The 21,566-nt window shown below is 46.1% G+C and overlaps 1 protein-coding gene across 2 annotated transcripts in view; it reads left to right on the top strand.

The window, feature by feature from the left end:
• The first annotated feature begins 266 nt into the window (after window positions 1-266).
• The window catches only part of nek2 (NIMA-related kinase 2), a 36,822-nt gene continuing 15,522 nt past the window's right edge, over window positions 267-21,566 (top strand). The window contains exons 1-4 of one of the 2 annotated variants that reach the window (XM_080199801.1): window positions 267-492; window positions 13,809-14,026; window positions 16,934-17,171; window positions 17,520-17,602. In XM_080199801.1, the coding sequence (XP_080055927.1) occupies window positions 397-492; window positions 13,809-14,026; window positions 16,934-17,171; window positions 17,520-17,602 (635 nt within the window). In that variant the 5' untranslated portion in view covers window positions 267-396. Of the gene's footprint in view, window positions 493-13,808; window positions 14,027-16,930; window positions 17,172-17,519; window positions 17,603-21,566 lie in introns of both variants that reach the window. The other variant, XM_080199800.1, reaches the window with a different exon arrangement.

Below are 21,566 nucleotides of genomic sequence, written 5' to 3'. Positions count from 1 at the left end.
CTGGATCACCTTTTCTCTAACAACAAATTAACGCGCACTGGACTTTCAGAAACGCCTGCCTGAATTGTAACCAAAACAGGCGCTGCAATCTCAGGCCAGTGCCGATCGCGTTTAAATTTCGCGCGCTGCTCCCGCGCCGCCAGCCGCTGCCATGGCAACTGTTTGTTATGTTCGTGAGCCAATCAAAGGTCGAGACGCCGAGGCCCAGCGACCAATGGGAATGGAGCTGGGGCACGAGGCGGTTTGAAAGTTCGGCGGGTGGCCCGTACCGCCTGGTCCGTTAGGCTCGCACTGCTTGGGCACACACTGAGGCAGCGGCCCAGCTCGCACAGCCGCCTTCAACTTCAAGCGAGGGGAGACATCGATGCTTGCGGCCGTTCGTCTCGTCCGGAAAAAATGCCGTCCCGCTTGGGAGACTATGAACTGTTGGGGAGTATCGGTTCCGGTTCTTACGGCAGGTGTCAGAAGATCAGACGAAAGTCGGACGGGAAGGTGAGCGGGTTGGACGGTTGAAACTGCGCTCTCTCCGTCAACCTGACGGGATGCAGGGTTAGTGGCGGTGTCATGGGAAAGTAGGTACCATCGGGGAAAGACGAAGCGGCCGCCTCTGATCCCAACCAGTCCCTGGAAGTCTGACCTCTCTGACTCCAGCACATTCCCTGGCCAATTAGAAAGAGAGTAAGAAGTCTCACAACACTAGGTTAAAGTCCAACAGGTTTATTAGTAGCAAACGCCACTAGCTTTGGGAACTGGCTGTTTCTTGGTCAGGGGGGTGGGAGTTCTGATCACAAACAGGGCATATAAAGACACAAACTCAGTTTACAAGAATAGAGATCGGAACGTGAGTCAAAAGAACAGAAGAAATAGGAGCCGGAGTAGGCCATCTAGCCCTTCGAGCCTGCCCTGCCATTCAACAAGATCATGGCTGATCTGTCGTGGCTCAGTTCCACATTCCCGCCCTCTCCCCATAACTCTTAATCCCCTCTCTCATCAAAAACCCATCAACCTGCATCTTAAAAATATTTAGCGAGGCAGCCTCCACCACCTCAACGGGCAGAGAATTCCAGAGATTCACCACCCTTTGAGTGAAGAAGTTCCTCCTCAACTCCGTTCTAAACCGCACCCCCCTCCTTTATCTTGAGGCTGTGCTCCCTAGTCCTACTGTCCTTTCTGAGCGGGAAGAGTCTCTCCACCTCTATCCTATCCATCCCATTCATCATCTTATACGTCTCAATGAGATCTCCCCTCATTCTTCTAAACTCTAACGAGTACAAGCCTAGTTTATTCAGCCTCTCCTCATAGCTCAACCCCCTGAACTCCAGCATCAGCTTAGTAAACCTCCTCTGCACTCCCTCCAAGGCCAAAATATCCTTGCGTAAGTGTGGCGACCAAAACTGCACACAGTACTCCAGCTGCGGCCTCACCAATGCTGTATACAGCCGCAGCAAGACCTCCCTACTTTTATATTCAATCCCCCTCGCTATGAAGGCCAGCATCCCATTTGCCTTCCTGACCACATGCTGCACCTGCAAGCTGGGTTTTTGCGACTCATGCACAAGGACCCCGAGGTCACTCTGCACCGTCGCCTGCTGCAGTTTTTCGCCCCGTAAGTAATAGTCCTTCCTACCATTATTCCTACCAAAGTGGACCACCTCGCACTTGCCAACGTTAAATTCCATTTGCCAGTTCCTGGCTCATTCGCCCAGCCTATCTAGATCCTTCTGCAGACTCTCCACACCCTCCGCGCAATTTGCCGTTCCACCAATCTTGGTGTCATCAGCAAATTTCGACACCATACACTTGGTTCCCTCCTCCAGATCATCGATATAAATGGTAAATAGCTGAGGCCCCAGCACCGACCCCTGGGGCACTCCACTAGTCACCAACCGCCAATCCGAATAGCACCCATTGACCCCCACTCTCTGCCTCCTATTTGACAACCAATCCTCTATCCACGCTAACACCCTACCCCCAACTCCATGCCCCCTTACCTTCTGCAGTAACCTCTTGTGAGGTACCTTGTCAAACGCCTTCTGAAAATCAAGAAAGACTACATCCACCGGCTCTTCTCCATCCACCGCCCTAGGCACATCCTCATAGAACTCCAACAAATTTGTCAGACACGACTTCCCCTTAACGAAATCGTGCTGCATCTGCTCTATCAAGCAATTCCCCTCAAGATGCCTCGCTATTTCCTCCTTGATGACGGATTCTAACATTTTACCTACAACAGACATTAAACTAACCGGCCTATAATTCCCTGCCTTTTGCCTGGCACCCTTCTTAAACAACGGCGTAACATTAGCCGTTTTCCAATCTTCCGGCACTTCCCCGGAATCCAGCGACGTTTGGAAAATAACCACCAAGGCATCCACTACCACCTCTGCCATTTCTTTCAGAACCCTCGGATGCATTCCATCCGGTCCTGGGGACTTGTCCACGATCAGTCCCTCCAGTCTGTCGAGCACCGCCTCTCTAGTAACAATGATGTCATTGAGACCCAGTCCTACCACCTTCTTCGCTGGATTTCGGGGAAGTGCCGGAAGATTGGAAAGCGGCTAATGCTACGCCGTTGTTTAAGAAGGGTGCCAGGCAAAAGGCAGGGAATTATAGGCCGGTTAGTTTAATGTCTGTTGTAGGTAAAGTGTTAGAATCCGTCATCAAGGAGGAATTAGCGAGGCATCTTGAGGGGAATTGCTTGATACAGCAGACGCAGCACGGTTTCGTTAAGGGGAAGTCGTGTCTGACAAATTTATTGGAGTTCTATGAGGATGTGTCTAGGGCGGTGGATAGAGGAGAGCCGGTGGATGTGGTCTTTCTTGATTTTCAGAAGGCGTTTGACAAGGTACCTCACAAGAGGTTATTGCAGAAGGTCAGGGGGCATGGAGTTGGGGGTAGGGTGTTAGCGTGGATAGAGGATTGGTTGTCAAATAGGAGGCAGAGAGTGGGGGTCAATGGGTGCTATTCGGATTGGCGGTTGGTGACTAGTGGAGTGCCCCAGGGGTCGGTGCTGGGGCCTCAGCTATTTACCATTTATATCGATGATCTGGAGGAGGGAACCAAGTGTATGGTGTCGAAATTTGCTGATGACACCAAGATTGGTGGAACGGCAAATTGCGCGGAGGGTGTGGAGAATCTGCAGAAGGATCTAGATAGGCTGGGCGAATGGGCCAGGAACTGGCAAATGGAATTTAATGTTGGCAAGTGCGAGGTGGTCCACTTTGGGAGGAATAATGGTAGGAAGGATTATTACTTACGGGGTGAAAAACTGCAGCAGGCGACGGTGCAGAGGGACCTCGGGGTCCTTGTGCATGAGTCGCAAAAACCCAGCTTGCAGGTGCAGCAGGTGGTCAGGAAGGCTAATGGGATGCTGGCCTTCATAGCGAGGGGGATTGAATATAAAAGTAGGGAGGTCTTGCTGTGGCTGGAGTACTGTGTGCAGTTTTGGTCGCCACACTTACGCAAGGATATTTTGGCCTTGGAGGGAGTGCAGAGGAGGTTTACTAGGCTGATTCCGGAGTTGAGGGGGTTGAGCTATGAGGAGAGGCTGAATAAACTAGGCTTGTACTCGTTAGAGTTTAGAAGAATGAGGGGAGATCTCATTGAGACGTATAAGATGATGAATGGGATGGATAGGATAGAGGTGGAGAGGCTCTTCCCGCTCAGAAAGGACAGTAGGACTAGGGGGCACAGCCTCAAGATAAAGGGGGGGGGCGGTTTAGAACGGAGTTGAGGAGGAACTTCTTCACTCAAAGGGTGGTGAATCTCTGGAATTCTCTGCCCGTTGAGGTGGTGGAGGCTGCCTCGCTAAATATTTTTGAGACGTGGGTTAATGGGTTTTTGATAAGCGAGGGGATTAAGGGTTATGGGGAGAGGGCGGGAATGTGGAACTGAGCCACGACAGATCAGCCATGATTTTATTGAATGGCGGGGCAGGCTCGAAGGGCTGGTTGGCCTACTCCTGCTCCTATTTCTTATGTTCTTTCCATCGCTAACACCCGGCAAATTATTCACGTCTTCCTCCGTGAAGACCGAAACAAAAAAGTTATTCAAGACCTCAGCCATTTCCCCATCCACTACCACTAAGTCCCCCTTCTCATCCTCTAAGGGTCCAACGTTCACCCTAGCCAGCCTCTTTTTTATATATTTAGAAAAACTCTTGCTATCTTTTTTATATTAAGCGCTATCCCAGCTTCATAGTTTCTCCTACCCTCCTTTATCAACTTCTTTGTCAATCTTTGTTGACATTTAAACCTCTCCCAATCCTCTTCTCGCCCACTACTCTTAGCTACTCTAAATGCCTCCGCTTTTAATTTAACACTTTCCTTCACCTCCTTCGTTTTCCATGGCTTATTACCTCTCCTCCTATGGTCCTTTTTGACCATCGGAATAAATTTCTGCTGAGCACCAAGAAAGATCTCCTTAAAGATCCTCCACTGCTCCTCAGCAGACCTACCTTCCAATGCGCTCCCCCAGTCAACATTCGCCAATTCTTCTCTCATCCTACCGTACTCCCCTCTGTTCAAACAAAGGACGCGTGTCCGGGAGCCCACTTTCTCCTCCTCCATCTGCACCAGAAACTCCACCATACAATGATCACTCTCCCCAAGAGGATCCTTCACCGCAAGGTCCCTAATTCTACCCGCCTCATTACATAACACCAGATCCAAGATAGCTCGCTCCCTCGTCGGCTCCAACACACACTGTTCAAGGAAACTATCCCGGCAGCATTCCAAGAACTCCTCCTCGAGCCCACCGCGTCCAACATGGGTCGACCAATCAATGTGTAGATTGAAATCTCCCATAATTATGGCCGTTCCATTCCTGCACGCCGCACTTATTTGCGCGTTAACAGCCCGCCCCACCTCCAGATCATTATTCGGGGGCCTATAGACGACACCCACCAGCGTCTTCTTCCCTTTGCTGTTCCTAATCTCCACCCACAACGATTCCATGTTCTGCTCATTGGTTCCTATATCATCCCTTGCTACCGCCCTGATGCTATCCTTAATCAGCAGAGCTACGCCCCCCACTTCTTCCTCCCGCCTATCCTTCCTAAACACTTGATACCCCTGGACATTCAGCTCCCAGTCCCTGTCACCTTGCAGCCATGTCTCTGTAATGGCCACCAGATCATATCCATTTGTGCTGATCTGCGCCACCAGCTCATCCACTTTATTCCGAATGCTTCGTGCATTCAGGTAAAGTGCCTTCATCCCAGCCTTCACCTGTACCCTCTTTGACCGAACACCACCAACCATACTCACGCCCCCTACTCCCTTTATTATTGGGACATCCTCGGCCTCTTCCCTTACCTGTACCCTCTCCTTAACTTTAGACCCCGTAATGTCACCTACGCTCGCACCCTCCTGGCCCCCCCCCAGATTAGTTTAAAGCCCTGTCTACAGTCCTCTTTACACGATTCGCCAGGACTCTGGTCCCAGCACGGTTCAGACCAACCCCATCCTGCCCGAACAGGTCCCACCTAGCCCAATACTGATGCCAATGCCCCATAAATTCAAACCCATTCCTCCCACACCAATCCCTGAGCCACCCATTCACTTCCTTAATCTTATCGACCTTACACCCGTCTGCACTCGGTTCAGGCAGTAGCCCAGAGATAACTGGACGAGGACGAGGACGAGGGAGGTGAGGTCGGTGAACAGACTGCACACGGTACAGTGATGCAGCAGGCCATAGGCAAAGAGAAGGGGAAAAGGAACGTAGTTGTAATTGGGGATAGTGGGGTGAAGGGTATTGACACTGTCCTTTGTCACAATGACAAAGTGCACAGAAGGGTGTGTTGTCTGCCTGGTGCTCGGGTCCGGGATGTCACATCTGGGCTGCAGAGGAACCTGGAGTGGGAGGGTGAGAATCCGGTCGTAGTTGTTCATGTGGGTGCCGACGACGTAGGCAAAATGCAAACTGAGGATCTGGGGAGGGAGTGTGAAAAGCTGGGAATGGAATTAAAAAGTAGAACCGACAAGGTGGTCATCTCTGGGCTACTGCCTGAACCGAGTGCAGACGGGCGTAGGGTTGATAGGATTAAGGATGTGAATGGGTGGCTCAGGGATTGGTGTGGGAGGAATGGGTTTGAATTTATGGGGCATTGGCACCAGTATTGGGGTAGGTGGGACCTGTTCAGGTGGGATGGGGTTGGTCTGAACCGTGCTGGGATCAGAGTGCTGGCTAATCGTGTAAAGAGGACTGTAGACAGGGCTTTAAACTAATTTGGGGGGGAGGGGGGGGTTGTGAGGGTAGGTGACATTACAGGGTCTAAAGTTAAGGAGACGGTACAGGTAAGGATAGACGCTGAGGATGTCCCAATAATAGAGGGAGTAAGGGGCGTGAGTATGGTTGGTGGCGTTCCAGCAAATAAGGTCCAGGTGAAGGCTGGGATGAAGGTGCTTTATCTGAATGCGTGAAGCATTAGGAATAAAGTGGATGAGTTGGTGGCGCAGATCGACACAAATGGATATGATCTGGTGGCCATTACAGAGACGTGGCTGCAAGGTGACAGGGACTGGGAGCTGAATGTCCAGGGGCATCAAGTGTTTAGGAAGGATAGGCGGGAGGGAAAAGGGGGGGGCGTAGCTCTGCTGATTAAGGATAGCATCAGGGTGGTAGCGAGGGATGATATTGGAGCCAAGGAGCAGAAGGTGGAACCGTTGTGGGTAGAGATTAGGAACAGCAAAGGGAGGAAGACGCTGGTGGGTGTCGTCTATAGGCCCCCGAATAATGATCTGGAGGTGGGGCGGGCTGTTAACGCACAAATAAGTGTGGCGTGCTGGAATGGGACGGCCATGGTTATGGGGGATTTCAATCTGCATATTGATTGGTCGACCCATGTTGGAAGCGGTGGGCTCGAGGAGGAGTTCTTGGAATGCTGCCGGGATAGTTTCCTTGAACAGTGTGTGTTGGAGCCGACGAGGGAGCGAGCTATCTTGGATCTGGTGCTATGTAATGAGGCGGGTAGAATTAGGGACCTTGCGGTGAAGGATCCTCTTGGGGAGAGTGATCATTGTATGGTGGAGTTTCTGGTGCAGATGGAGGAGGAGAAAGTGGGCTCCCGGACACGCGTCCTTTGTTTGAACAGAGGGGAGTACGGTAGGATGAGAGAAGAATTGGCGAATGTGGACTGGGGGAGCGCGTTGGAAGGTAGGTCTGCTGAGGAGCAGTGGAGGATCTTTAAGGAGATCTTTCTTGGTGCTCAGCAGAAATTTATTCCGATGGTCAAAAAGGACCGTAGGAGGAGGGGTAATAAGCCGTGGATAACGAAGGAGGTGAAGGAAAGTGTTAAATTAAAAGCGGAGGCGTTTAGAGTAGCTAAGAGTAGTGGGCGAGAAGAGGATTGGGAGAGGTTTAAATGTCAACAAAGATTGACAAAGAAGTTGATAAAGGAGGGTAGGAGAAACTGAAGCTGGGCTAGCGCTTAATATAAAAAAGATAGCAAGAGTTTTTATAAATATATAAAAAGGAGGAGGCTGGCTAGGGTGAACGTTGGTCCCTTAGAGGATGAGAAGGGGGACTTAGTGGTGGGGATGGGGATATGGCGGAGGTATTGAATAACTTTTTTGTTTCGGTCTTCACGGAGGAGGACGTGAATAATTTGCCAGATGTTAGAGATGGAAAGGTGGTAGGACTGGAGGGTCTCGATGACATTACTGTTACTAGAGAGGTGGTGCTCGACAGACTGAAGGGACTGATTGTGGACAAGTCCCCAGGACCGGATGGAATACATCTGAGGGTCCTGAAAGAAATGGCGGAGGTGATAGTGGATGCCTTGGTGGTTATTTTCCCGACGTCGCTGGATTCCGGGGAAGTGCCGGAAGATTGGAAAACGGCTAATGTTACGCCGTTGTTTAAGAAGGGTGCCAGGCAAAAGGCGGGGAATTATTGGCCTGTTAGTTTAACGTCTGTTGTAGGTAAAATGTTAGAATCCGTCATCAAGGAGGAAATAGCGAGGCATCTTGAGGGGAACTGCTTGATAGAGCAGACGCAGCACGGTTTCCTTAAAGGGAAGTCGTGTCTGACAAATTTACTGGAGTTCTATGAGGATGTGTCTAGGGCGGTGGATAGAGGAGAGCCGGTGGATGTGGTCTTTCTGGATATTCAGAAGGCGTTTGACAAGGTACCTCACAAGAGGTTATTACAGAAGGTCAGGGGGCATGGAGTTGGGGGTAGGGTGTTAGCGTGGATAGAGGACTGGTTGTCAAATAGGAGGCAGAGAGTGGGGGTCAATGGGTGCTATTCGGATTGGCGGATGGTGACTAGTGGAGTGCCCCAGGGGTCGGTGCTGGGGCCTCAGCTATTTACCATTTATATAGATGATCTGGAGGAGGGAACCGAGTGTAGGGTGTCGAAATTTGCTGATGACATCAAAATTGGTGGAAAGGCAAATTGTGCGGAGGGTGGGGAGAGTCTACAGAAGGATCTAGATAGGCTGGGCGAATGGGCCAGGAAATGGCAAATGGAATTTAATGTTGGCAAGTGCGAGGTGGTCCACTTTGGTAGGAATAATGGTAGGAAGGATTATTACTTACGTGGAGAAAAACTGCAGCAGGCGACGGTGCAGAGGGACCTCGGGGTCCTTGTGCATGAGTTGCAAAAACCCAGCTTGCAGGTGCAGCAGGTGGTCAGGAAGGCTAATGGGATGCTGGCCTTCATCGCGAGGGGGATTGAATATAAAAGTAGGGAGGTCTTGCTGCAGCTGTATAGAGCATTGGTGAGGCCGCAGCTGGAGTACTGTGTGCAGTTTTGGGCGCCGTACTCATGCAAGGATATTTTAGCCTTGGAGGGAGTGCAGAGGAGGTTTACTAGGCTGATGCCGGTGTTGAGGGGGTTGAGCTATGAGGAGAGGCTGAATAGATTAGGATTGTACTCGTTAGAGTTTAGAAGAATGAGGGGAGATCTCATTGAGACGTATAAGATGATGAATGGGATGGATAGGATAGAGGTGGAGAGACTCTTCCCGCTTAGAAAGGATAGTAAGACTAGGGGGCATAGCTTCAAGATAAAGGGGGGCGGTTTAGAACAGAGTTGAGGAGGAACTTCTTCACTCAAAGGGTGGTGAATCTCTGGAATTCTCTGCCCGTTGAAGTGGTGGAGGCTGCCTCGCTAAATATTTTTAAGACACGGGTTGATGGGTTTTTGATGAGAGAGGGGATTAAGGGTTATGGGGGGAGGGCGGGAATGTGGAACTGAGCCACGACAGATTAGCCATGATCTTATTGAATGGCAGGGCAGGCTCGAAGGGCTAGTTGGCCTACTCCTGCTCCTATTTCTTATGTTCTTATAACCACCTTGTCGGTTCTACTTTTTAATTCCATTCCCAGCTTTTCATACTCCCTCCCCAGATCCTCAGTTCGCATTTTGCCTACGTCGTTGGCACCCACATGTACCACAACGACCGGATTCTCACCCTCCCACTCCAGGTTCCTCTGCAGCCCAGATGCGACATCCCGGACCCGAGCACCAGGCAGACAACACACCCTTCTGTGCACTTTGTCATTGTGACAAAGGACAGTGTCAATACCCTTAACCCCACTATCCCCAATTACTACTACGTTCCTTTTCACCTTCTCTTTGCCTATGTCCTGCTGCATCACTGTACTGTGTGCAGTTTGCTCACCAGCCTCACCTCCCTCGTTCTCGTCCAGACTGGAAGCAAGAACCTCAAACCTGTTATGCAGATTGAGAGGCTGAGGAATCCGCTCCCCACCCCTCTTCCTCCGCTCCCCACCCCCCTTCCTTCGCTCAGCAGCCCCCTCTTGTTCCTGACCGTTAGAGTTAGCCAGTCTAGGGGGGATGGATGTCACTTGCACCCCATTGACAATGGCACCCTCTCTCCCCCTGATGAGCCTCAGTGTCTGTAGCTCAGAGGCCAGCTCATCTACCTTGAGCTGGAGCTCCTCCAGCAACCTGCACTTACTGCAGACATAGTCACTGGGAAGGACCCTAGGGTCCACCAGCTCCCACATCATACAGAAACAACACATCACATGCCCCTCCATTATTCACTGTAGTAATATTGAAAATTTCCACACGAACTTACCTGGCCCTTTTTCTCCCCAGCCCTTTTGATCCTAAGCCCTAATAGCTCACTCTGCTTCCCGCTCATTCTGCTTCCCACTCACTCTGCTGCCCGCTCCAACGCTGCCTGCTGTCTACACCAGGCCTCCTTTTAAACCTGGCGCTGTTTTAAAGCCTGCTCCCCCACAACTCTCTGCAATCCACTCCCTTAGAATTCTTAAAGCGGTAAATACAAAAAGCCCGCTAAAATGCTTTTAAATGATTTAAACAGTTCTACAAGGTAAGTTCTTACTACGAAAGTGCTTTAAACTTATTTAAACAGGTTTTTAACAGGTAATTTCTTATCTGTCTCTCTGCTCCTTCACTCGTCTTTACAGCTAATCAATTCTTAAAGGTGTAGACAATGAGTGGAGAGAGCATTAAGCACAAGTTAAAAAGATGTATATTGTTTCCAGATAGGAAACATAAGAACATAAGAAATAGGAGCAGGAGTAGGCCATCTAGCCCCTCGAGCCTGCCCCACCATTCAATAAGATCATGGCTGATCTGTTGTGGCTCAGTTCCACATTCCCGCCCTCTCCCCATAACCCTTAATCCCCTTGCCTATCAAAAACCTATCAACCCGCGTCTTAAAAATATTGAGCGAGGCAGCCTCCACCACTTCAACGGGCAGAGAATTCCAGAGATTCACCACCCTTTGAGTGAAGAAGTTCCCCCTCAACTCTGTTCTAAACTGCCCCCTCTTTATCCTGAGGCTGTGCCCTCTAGTCCTCCTGTCCTTTCTGAGCGGGAAGAGCCTCTCCACCTCTATCCTATCCATCCCATTCAACATCTTCTACGTCTCAATGAGATCTCCCCTCATTCTTCTAAACTCTAACGAGTACAAGCCTAGTTTATTCAGCCTCTCGTAGTTCAACCCCCTCAACTCCGTTAGTGAGATTGATTTTGCAAGTCCAGGCAAGTTTTGGGTGTTACAGATAGTGTGACATGAATCCAAAATCCCGGTTGAGGTCGTCCTCATGTGTGCGGAACTTGTTTTTTTGATGCTGTCTTGTGAGTGCAGTTGATGAAAATAGTGTTGATACACTTCCTGATGGCTTGGGCATACATGTCAAGTCGAGGCCAGCGGCCTTCCAGAGGAGTCCAGTTGAACTCCTTCCTCTTCGGTTGCTGCACCGCCGATCTCTGTCGGCTGTTCCTGTTCATTGGTTGTCTCATTGTGTTCGCTGTTGGCCTCTTGGGGTTTGTGGAAGAACTCCCGCAGCCTCATTCACCTGATGAATTCCTGTGTGTCTGCTGCGAGACTGATGGGGTCTATTTTGGTGTGGGGCAGAAATTGAGCCCTCGGCTGAGAATTTCGACTTCATCTGGTTGAAGTGTGTAGTCCGACAAGTTGACAATGGACTTCCCTGTAGTGGCACTGTTCTCTGCTGTGGTACTGGGGAGGCTTGGTTGCTGCTGGTGGTGATGCTGAGTTTCTCAAGTATCACGTTCTTGGTGTGCATGTAAATGGTGTAGTTGCTTTGTCTCGTCTGCTTGGCAGAGTTTTGCAGCTCGTCTGCATCCTGAGTGCAAGTTGAGAATATGGATTCTATCTTGGTTTCCGGGATGTGGCGTTTGTTGTAGAGATGGTATATGAGGAAAGATGCACCTCACCCCATTGGATGAATGTTGGTCATACAAAACACATCTATAACTGCTAAATAGAAAATTCAAAGGTGTAATATTGATTCCAAAGGATGGTACCAGACTGACCCTGAGAAAATATTGAACAGACTGAGCGTCATTTTTTCCCCAATGGTCCGACAAATAACTGCCTGTCTTAGGCAGTCCCTCGGAGTCCAGGATGAGTCGCAACTACACTAAAAGTGAGTTCTCAGGCAACCGAGGAGCCCAATGTGTGCCGTACCCTCTCTGGCATAGGTGGGGTAGACGGTGGTTGGAGGAGTGGGCGGGTGGGTGCAGTGTCCAGGTTGTCATGCACTCCTTTCGCTGTCGGTGCTTAGCTTCAGCCTGTTCTGGGTGGTGAAATCTGAGATGTTTGGCTGCTTCCCATGTGCTTATCCTTCACAATCTTGGGCCAGGTAATGAGTTTGATGGGGTGGATGTAGAGATACTCCCACTTATGGGGGAAGCTAAAAGATGGGACCATAGATTTGAGATTGTCATTAATAAATACAGTAAAGAATTGAGAAACTTTAGAATGTCAAGCTTGCTTCCATTAGGAATAGAAGTATGAGAGATCAGCCAGGAAAGGTTTGTTGTGATTAATTATGAAGATGCAGATGAGGTAGAAGTGCATGTTATGCTGATATATAATGGACATGTTATTTTGGGTTGCAGTGGGTACCTTAGATATCATGCTTTTCTCAGTACATTGGCTGCTCATTGATTGATTGACTTGTGTGCCTATCAGTGGCTAACAAAGTGAAACAACCACCTTCGATTGGTCAAGCTGGAAATTGAAATTTAAAATGACTAGACAGATCACAGAACTCTTGGAGGAGTCCCACAGAACCCTAGGGTTTTATGAAACCCAGTCTGGGAATCCCTGGTCTACTAAAAGATAAGTGAGTTACGATGAATAACTTCAGTGCCATTGCTAATTTTGAAGACCTGGCATTCTTAGCATTTCCACTGAATGCCATAATGAACATCATGTTTCTTGAAGGATATTTTTGTTTGGGAAGAATACGACTTTTGTAAAGATCAAATGGTTTGATCTTTCATAAGAACATAAGAAATAGGAGCAGGAGTAGGCCATCTAGCCCTTCGAGCCTGCCCCGCCATTCAATAAGATCATGGCTGATCTGTCGTGGCTCAGTTCCACATTCCCACCCTCTCTCCATAACCCTTAATCCCCTCGCTTATCAAAAACCCATCAACCCGCATCTTAAAAATATTTAGCGAGGCAGCCTCCACCACTTCAGCGGGCAGAGAATTCCAGAGATTCACCACCCTTTGAGTGAAGAAGTTCCTCCTCAACTCCGTTCTAAACCACTCCCCCTTTATCTTGAGGCTGTGCCCCCTAGTCCTACTGTCCTTTCTGAGCGGGAAGAGTCTCTCCACCTCTATCCTATCCATCCCATTCATCATCTTATACGTCTCAATGAGATCTCCCCTCATTCTTCTAAACTCTAACGAGTACAAGCCTAGTTTATTCAGCCTCTCCTCATAGCTCAATCCCCTCAACTCCGGTATCAGCCTAGTAAACTTCCTCTGCACTCCCTCCAAGGCCAAAATATCCTTGCGTAAGTGCGGCGACCAAAACTGCACACAGTACTCCAGCTGCGGCCTCACCAATGCCCTATACAGCTGCAGCAAGACCTCCCTACTTTTATATTCAATCCCCGTCGCTATGAAGGCCAGCATCCCATTAGCCTTCCTGACCACCTGCTGCACCTGCAGGCTGGGTTTTTGCGACTCATGCACAAGGACCCCGAGGTCCCTCTGCACCATTACTTTCATTGATAATTGGAAAATTAGATGTAGATGTCACAAATAAATCTGTCCAAAGTATACCTTATATGAAGCTCATACACAAATTGTCAAGTCAAATATGTTAAATTTCAAAAATTAAACTGATAAATTTATATTTGGTAATGAGCACTTGTAAATATGCAATACAACACACAGCGAAATTTGTAACCATTCTGATGTAAACATAATCCTCAAATTTCAACTTTAAAAATTAAGTGACCTAACTTATCTTTGTGATACCAAACTGCTGTCATCCATCTGAAATGGATGTTCATTACGTGAACTAACTTTTACAGGTCCTGGTCTGGAAGGAGATGGACTATGGATCCATGTCTGAGGCAGAAAAACAGATGCTTGTCTCGGAGGTGAACTTGCTTCGTGAACTTAAACACCCAAACATTGTTCGATACTACGACCGTATTATTGACAGAACAAATGCAACTTTGTACATAGTAATGGAGTTCTGTGAAGGAGGCGACTTGGCCAGTCTGATTAACAAGTGTATACGAGAAAGGTAAAATGTGTTATATAATACATACTAATGGTGCCTGTATTAACAGGCATTGTATGACTGGGGTTTTTCAATTTTCGCTGGACAAGAATTTGTTATCCATGGTTTTTTTTGAAAGATGCACCCATATCACAACTATGACTTCCCAGTGTAATTGTTTTTAAACTTGACTCCTATTCCAACAAGATTTTTTCTGAGGATAAGCCAGGAGAAAGGGAGAATGCTTCACTTGTAGCAATGTTAATTTTATTGTATTAGAATTGTTGCTAGAAAAACAATATTTCAAACTTTTCTGTGTTTGAGTGGAAAGCTACAATTCAACACACTTGAGGACTCGTTCTTCCATTTTTTACAGGACTGTATAAATAATAAGAAAAAAACATTTTATTAGTGGGCAGCAATAGAAACTATTATCTGTCATGAATAAGGAGAAAATAAGACTTAGTACTACTATGGTATGTTCAGCCCCAGACTAAGAGTAAATCGCCAATATGTGAAACTGCTTGAAGACTCCAGGTTAATAACATGTTGCTTGACGTATGAGTTCTGTTTTGCACTCACTTGATTCAAAAAAACTCAGATACTGTAAGTTTACATAAAACTAATAGTCCAAATCCTAAGTCATAATGTGTATGGTTCACCTCTGTTGGATCCCAGTTAAACAATGCCTCAATTTAAAAATTCTCATACTTGTTTTCAAATCCATTCATGAGTATGCCCCTCCCTATCTCTTACCTTGCCCAATCCTGCTACCTTCAGAAATACCTGAATTCCTTCGATTCTGGCCGAATGCACACCCCTAATTTTAATTGCTCCACCATTGGTGGCCATGCCTTCAGCTGCCAAGGCCCTAAGCTCTGGAATTATCCCCCTAAGCCTCCTTGCCTCTCTTTCCTTCTTTAAGACACACTTTAAAATCTTGGTCATCTGCTTTGATATCCATCTGGCTTGGTGTAGAATTTTATTTGATAACATCCTGTGAAATGTCTTGGGTCATTTTACTATTTTAATGGTGTTATATCAATGCAAGCTATTGACGAATTTATGTACTATTATAATATCTATTCTATTACAAGGCATAAGTAATTGTATGATGTGTGAACATATTAGCTGGGCACTAATCTCCCAGCTAACTCCATTGCTTATCTTTTTCACTGCTAGTCATGCTAATAGCAGCTGTGGAAGCCTCACTCTTCATCAAGGCAATAGACCAAATTTACTTTTTGCCCAATATGTTCTTTTGGCTTTGTGCTTTTGAATATTTTTTAACTTTTCTTTTCTGCCTGGTTTGCTCAGAAACATGTTTGCATGGGATGTTTTGTCAGCGAAGGTCTGTAAAGCTATTTGACTGGCTGCCTGCTAACTCAGACCAACTTCCCTTGGCCATGTTTTATTTATCAGCCATATTGCCACTGTTTAATGCCAAAACCTATGAAGACATGCATTTATTTTCCAACTGAGGTCCAGAAAATAATTTTCTTCATACAATTTTTAAACTGAATTTATCTTGTGTCACCCCAAGTCTTTGCTGGAATTTGTCTTTAATGTGGCTGTTTTATCCTTTTTTTCTCTTTTGAATATTCAATGGTTTTTGGCCAGTGTGGTGACAGATTGGGGATCACAACACCCAATGAGGTTAGGCCAGGTTACCCTAGTTGTATATATCTCTTCAATAGCAGGGAGTCTGCCTGAAGCTAGGGAATATACAATCATAATGTCTGAGTACCTCCTGATGGGTTTCGGCCCATCATGACTCTTCCATTGTAAAATTTGAGCCTCTCTATTCAATACGTAAGAGGTCTGGGTTCTGGCTTCAGGTCATGGTGACTTCCCTATTGTTTAGGTGAAGCATTCGTGTTCAATATGCAAGACAGTTCTGATAAGTGTCCCTGTTGTCTTTTGACCTGTGTCACCTCATAGAAGTAGTTTTTAGCTGTATTCATTTAAAATTTCCATTTTTATGTTGGGCCTAATTTCAAAGGCCTTGTCCATTTGACCACAATTCATAGAAATAGCTAGAAATGTATGTTGCAGCTACTATGCCCCTACATTAACTTAAACTATTGTCTAAGATTCATTTCTTTAAAGTTAATTTAATCTACATCCAATTAGCTGTGCAAGATTTCGCACATGCCTAATAAGCAAAAGCAGAAAACACTGAAATCATTCAGCAGATTAGGCAGTATCTGATGAGAACCACTGTTTTGGGTAGGCTCTTTGTCTTCTAGCCTTTGACTTTTTGTTTATTATTTATGAATAAAGATAGACAATTTGTTGAGATATTAGAGAGTGTCCGTGGAACTGTGCCCCAGCAGAATGAATATCAACAGACAGATATTGACGGCACAATGCTAATGGTTAGCACTCCTGCTTCACAATGCCAGGGATCCAATGGGTTCAATTCCAGCCTCAGATCACTGTCTATGTGGAGTTTGCACATTCTCCCCGTGTCTGTGTGGGTTTTCCTCCCACAATCCAAAGATGTACGGGTTAGGTTGATTGACCATGCTAAATTGACCCTATTGTCAGGGGGATTAGCAAGATAAAAATATGGTGCTGTGGGGACAGGGCCTAGGTGGGATTGTGGTTGGTGAGGACTGGATGGGCCAAATGGCCGCCTTCTGCACTGTGGCGTTTCTACGATTCTATGACACAACAGGAAGTAAAAGAAAATAAGAATAAAAGATTGTAACATTTCTGATTCAAAATTTAAATTATGATGACAGCTCTTAATACACTGCAGCAGGTAATAACAAAGATAATCCCTGTAGAGTGCATATTGTTGCTGTGTTTTTATTCCATGTTTTGTTTAAACCAAATTGTAGAAAGAATATGAATTTGTTAATTAGGTTATGTATATTTAATAGTTTCAGGAGTTTTTGAAAGAAAAATCAATTTGCCTTTCAGAAGGTATTTAGAGGAAGATTTTGCCCTGCGTGTTCTTGCTCAGTTAGCTTTGGCGTTACGAGAATGTCACAGACGCAGTGAAAGTGGCCGCACAGTGCTACACAGAGATCTCAAACCTGCAAATGTCTTCCTTGACGTACGGCATAATGTCAAACTTGGTGATTTTGGTTTGGCTAGGATTTTACAACATGACACTAGTTTTGCCAAAACATTTGTTGGCACTCCTTATTACATGTCTCCAGTGAGTATACATTTTTGTTTATAATATATGGAAATGTATATAATAGTCAGTGTTAATAATCCTGAAAATAATTTAATAACTTTTGCTTTCACCAATGACGTAATGGTTTGTCACTTGGCCTTTTCAAGAGGAAAGGATATTGGAATATAGTAACCATTTAATTACAATTATTAATTATTCAATCTTTTTTAAATCTAATTGTTAAATATTACACTACTTTTCATTACTTTGATCTGTTATCTAACTTGTATTAAAGTAACTAATTAGAGTGGGTGAATTAAGGGTGACAATTACTGGGTAACTGACAATATAAGTTTATATTAATCATTTGTATGTTTTGATTTGCAGGAACAAATTAATTACATGTCCTATAATGAGAAGTCTGACATATGGTCCTTGGGATGTTTATTGTATGAACTTTGTGCTCTTTCGTAAGTACTGTACTAAGGCTATTCTAACCACAGTATCTCTTGGTTCAATTGTGAGTTTGTCTTAGTTGTCTTATTCTGCTTTATACTTTTACTTCTGCCATCTTTAATTTTTTGTTATAAATAAATAACTTTTTTAAGAATAATGGATGCGATGTCACGAAAAAAAATTCGAAGTTCCTGACAAGTGAGAAAATGGCACTTGCTCTGAGTCACAGTCTTGCAGCGAAAAAAGCCCCGATGCGATTGGTGGGAAGTGGGGGCACGAGCCTAAGCTTACTGGTGAAACCGGCTGCAGACTGTTTTGGGTGCCTTTGTGCAGGTGCCCCAAACCCAGTGAAATGGGAGACCTCCTGCCATCCCTTCCCCTCATCTGTAGAGATTGCAAACCTATGAAGAGCTCCTTTTGCCGAGCATTCTTTCCAATCACTACCCCCCCAACCCCTCCAACCCCCGACCTTAGGATTCCATAACAGACCATTGTAATGTAGGCTTTTAGGGATTTTCTTAAAATATTCTTGAAGCTCACAGATTGGGTCAGTTCACCTGACTCTGAGAGATTAGCAACTAGACAGTGTTGTTCACCACTCAGAATATGGGTGGCAGCTCCTGCTTGAATTGAAGAGACCAGCTTTATGAGGATTTAAATGAGACTGGAAAGTTCAGCTGGCTTTGGTTTGACGGTGGGATCTCAGAGGTTATCAAGGAAGTCCATTTGGGGATTAGAAGCTGCAGGCTGGAAAAAAGTGAAAGCAAGCCAACCAAAGCTGAGAACAGCTTTGGAGTAGTTACTGGAGAATGAGGTGTCCACCCAGGGATAAAGTAAAGTCTCACCATGGAGGGGATTTTTAATTCTGTAGTAGAGTATATGTTGCCCATTGAAATAGTGGTTAGTCAGTGTTGCTTTTGCTGTGTTTGTTACGGTAGCAGTCTTAAAACTTGAAATTCTGTTGTGTGATCCTTTCTGCCAGTCACTGAATATTGAACTTTAAAAAGTCATTGTTCTGTACAAAAGTGGTAACACTTTAAATTGCAAATCACTTTATTCAGATTCATTTTTGTTGATTCAATTTTTACTTGGAAAAATTGGCAAACTTTCTAATGCATGGAATTTTCTGAATCTTGATGTTTTGAATTAGATTTGGTTTATAATCGCTGTTTAAAAATAAGGGCCCAATTTAGACAGATAAGGAGAATTTTTCCCTCATAGGACAGTGAGTCTTTGCAGTTCTTCCTTAAAGATGGTGGAGGCAGAGTCTTTTTAATATTTTTATGGCAGAGATAGATTCTTGATAATGGCTTATCGGGGTAGGCGAGAATGTGAAGTTGAAATTGGGAATGTGGAGTTGGGATTACAGTTGGATCAGCAATCATCTTATTGAATGGCAGAGAAGGCTTAAGGTGTTGAGCCCCCCTTAGTCATTCATAGATATCTCAGGGATGATTCTCGCAAAAAGTGTCGAATTTGCTTAAATTCCGCTGGTTTTTCAGCAAGATTTCCAAGAACTGATGCACAACTAGCCACGCTGCAGAGCACACTACCGTGAATATTATTTGAAATCAGTGGCCGGGGCCTATTCCGCTGGATAGGCCAGCAGCATAGCATTGTCAGTGCTGAAATCGGTGCATGCGCAGTAGCCCTGCATCACTGGCCAGCCCCATGACCCTGCATTGCTGCCCCTCTGACCCCCACATGGCCCAATTGCTGGGTCCCTGGATGTGTCAGGCCAATCTCGCGTCCCCAGCACCATGGCCTGGCAGGATCGCCCCCATCATTTGAAAATTTTAATTTAGTACGTCATTAAAAATAAGTGCAAAATAAGTGTTTTGAAACATTTTAATTGTGCTGTGGCAAGAAAAATTTCAGGAATACTTTTTACACCTATACTTTTTTTAGGAATGCATTTCCATTTATTAAACGAGTGGAAGGAGATAGGGCATGCTGGTTACATACATTAAGGGGGGTTCAGAGGCCATTGAAGCTTTCCTTGGCATGCCAGTGTGCCAGCAATAACTTTTGCAGTAACTTCATTGCAATGTTAATGTAACTAATGTACTTGTGACACTAATAAATAAAAAGTGGACGGGGCCTGAGGGGGAGGGCATGATGGAAACCCATTGGGCTAGACCTGATGCCACCGATCTGTGTCAGGGAGGGGGGGGGGGGGGGTGTTTTCCAGTGCGCTGAGATTGAGGCGCCCTTTCAAAATGGCACCTGATTGCTTTGCAGCTGGTCTCACTGATGTGTTTAGGATCTGCCCCTCCCAGAACTGAAGTGCAACTAGCTACTCTCCCAAAAAGTGACTAAATGTGGGGTGGTTGTGGTGCCAGACAGACTGGTCGTGTGAGTCACTCTGGTTATCTTGTCCTTTTATCACCTAGGGTGCGATCTTTGCATGAGAAGCAGAACATCGGTTTTATGCCCGGTTTCTCGTCTCACATGATCTTACCAGGCCCGTTTTGCCAGTGAACTCTGGGCATGGAGCTGCTTTAAATATTGATGACATGTTTTACATGTTATTGGCAAATTCTGAGTGACATCGTCCTCACCGGTCAGTCCTCGCACTAACTGGATCAGCTCAGAAAAGGACTGAGGCTGATTAGCATATCTTAAAGTAGCATTTAGATATGCTTAGCCCATTTGAAGCTAGACTCCCAAGTCACAGGATCTTCCAACCCTCTGACACGCTGAGAACCTGGTCAGGATCACTACTGGTCTCCACTAGCAGACATCAGGCATAATGGCTTCACCAGAGGGAGTGGAAGCCATTGAAGCCCTGGGGCTTCAATGATCATGGCTAGACTACCCAGACCAGCACTGCCCACTGGGACCTGAGTGAGGGTGAGCGTAACCTGCAGGGGAGGAGAACTCTTGCACAGGGAGCAATTGGCTGGGTGGTGCCAGTCTGAACAGGGTGTTGGGGGGGGTGGTGGTGGGTGATGTGATGAGGAGCCCATTGATAGGACCTGAATGCCAGTGACCCATGTTGACATGGGATAATTCACTGGGAGATCAGGGTGCCCTAGACAGTCTGCGAATGCCTTCACCGGCGAAATCATTGGTGAGAATCGCACATCTGTCCAAAAAAAATGACAGAGTGTTATATGATTGTATTTCCAAACTCGCCCAAAAAACAGGGCTGAAGCTCCTGTTTTCTTGCTTGTTCGGCACTTAGAATGTTTTTTGTGAGATGGCACCCTCAGTCATTTTTTGGAAAGATTCTGCCTATAATTTCTGAAGAAACTGACTTATGCACACCAATAAAGCTATTAAATGTTTCATTATGGATTTGTAATGATGTTTAAGTCGTTTTTAAATTGAATTCACTGGTGGAGGATAGAATGGCATGGTGGCTAGCATTGCTGCCCCACAGTGCCTGGGTTCCATTCTGACTGTGGTTCACTCTGTGGAGTTGGCATGTTCTCCCTGTATCTGTGTGGGTTTTCTTTGGGTGCTCTGGTTTCCTCCCACAATTCAAAGATGTGTTGGTTAGGTGGACTGGCCATGCTAAATTGTCCTTTAATGCCCAAAGATGTTAAGGGGATTAGAGAAGTAAAGGAGTGAGGCCTGGATACTCTTTGGACAGTTAGTGCAGACTCGGTAGACTGAATGGCCTCCTCCACCATAAGGTTTCTATGGATTCTATAGAACACCCTTGTTTAAAATGCTTATTTTTGATAACCTCTTTCAACTGTAGTAATAAAACTTCAACTCAATCTTAAACACATCAATGAATATGTTATAGTGGAAAGAAGTAAAGAATAATCACATTCCATTATCCAGCCCATTCAATAACAATTTAATATTTATTATTCAAATTAACTTCAACATAAACCTTAAACTGTCACCTCATGATTGTGTATTTTTGCACAATTTTCTGGATGTGCCCAAAGGGGAATCTCTTTGCCAGTAATGGGCAGCCTGTGGCCTGGGAACCACATGCTTCCCATCTGGGTTCTGAGGGTA

This window comes from Carcharhinus amblyrhynchos, chromosome 12 (genome assembly GCF_965287045.1).
Source record: "Carcharhinus amblyrhynchos chromosome 12, sCarAmb.v2.hapA, whole genome shotgun sequence".
NCBI lineage: Eukaryota > Metazoa > Chordata > Chondrichthyes > Carcharhiniformes > Carcharhinidae > Carcharhinus > Carcharhinus amblyrhynchos.
This window is presented reverse-complemented; position numbering and strand designations above follow the sequence as displayed.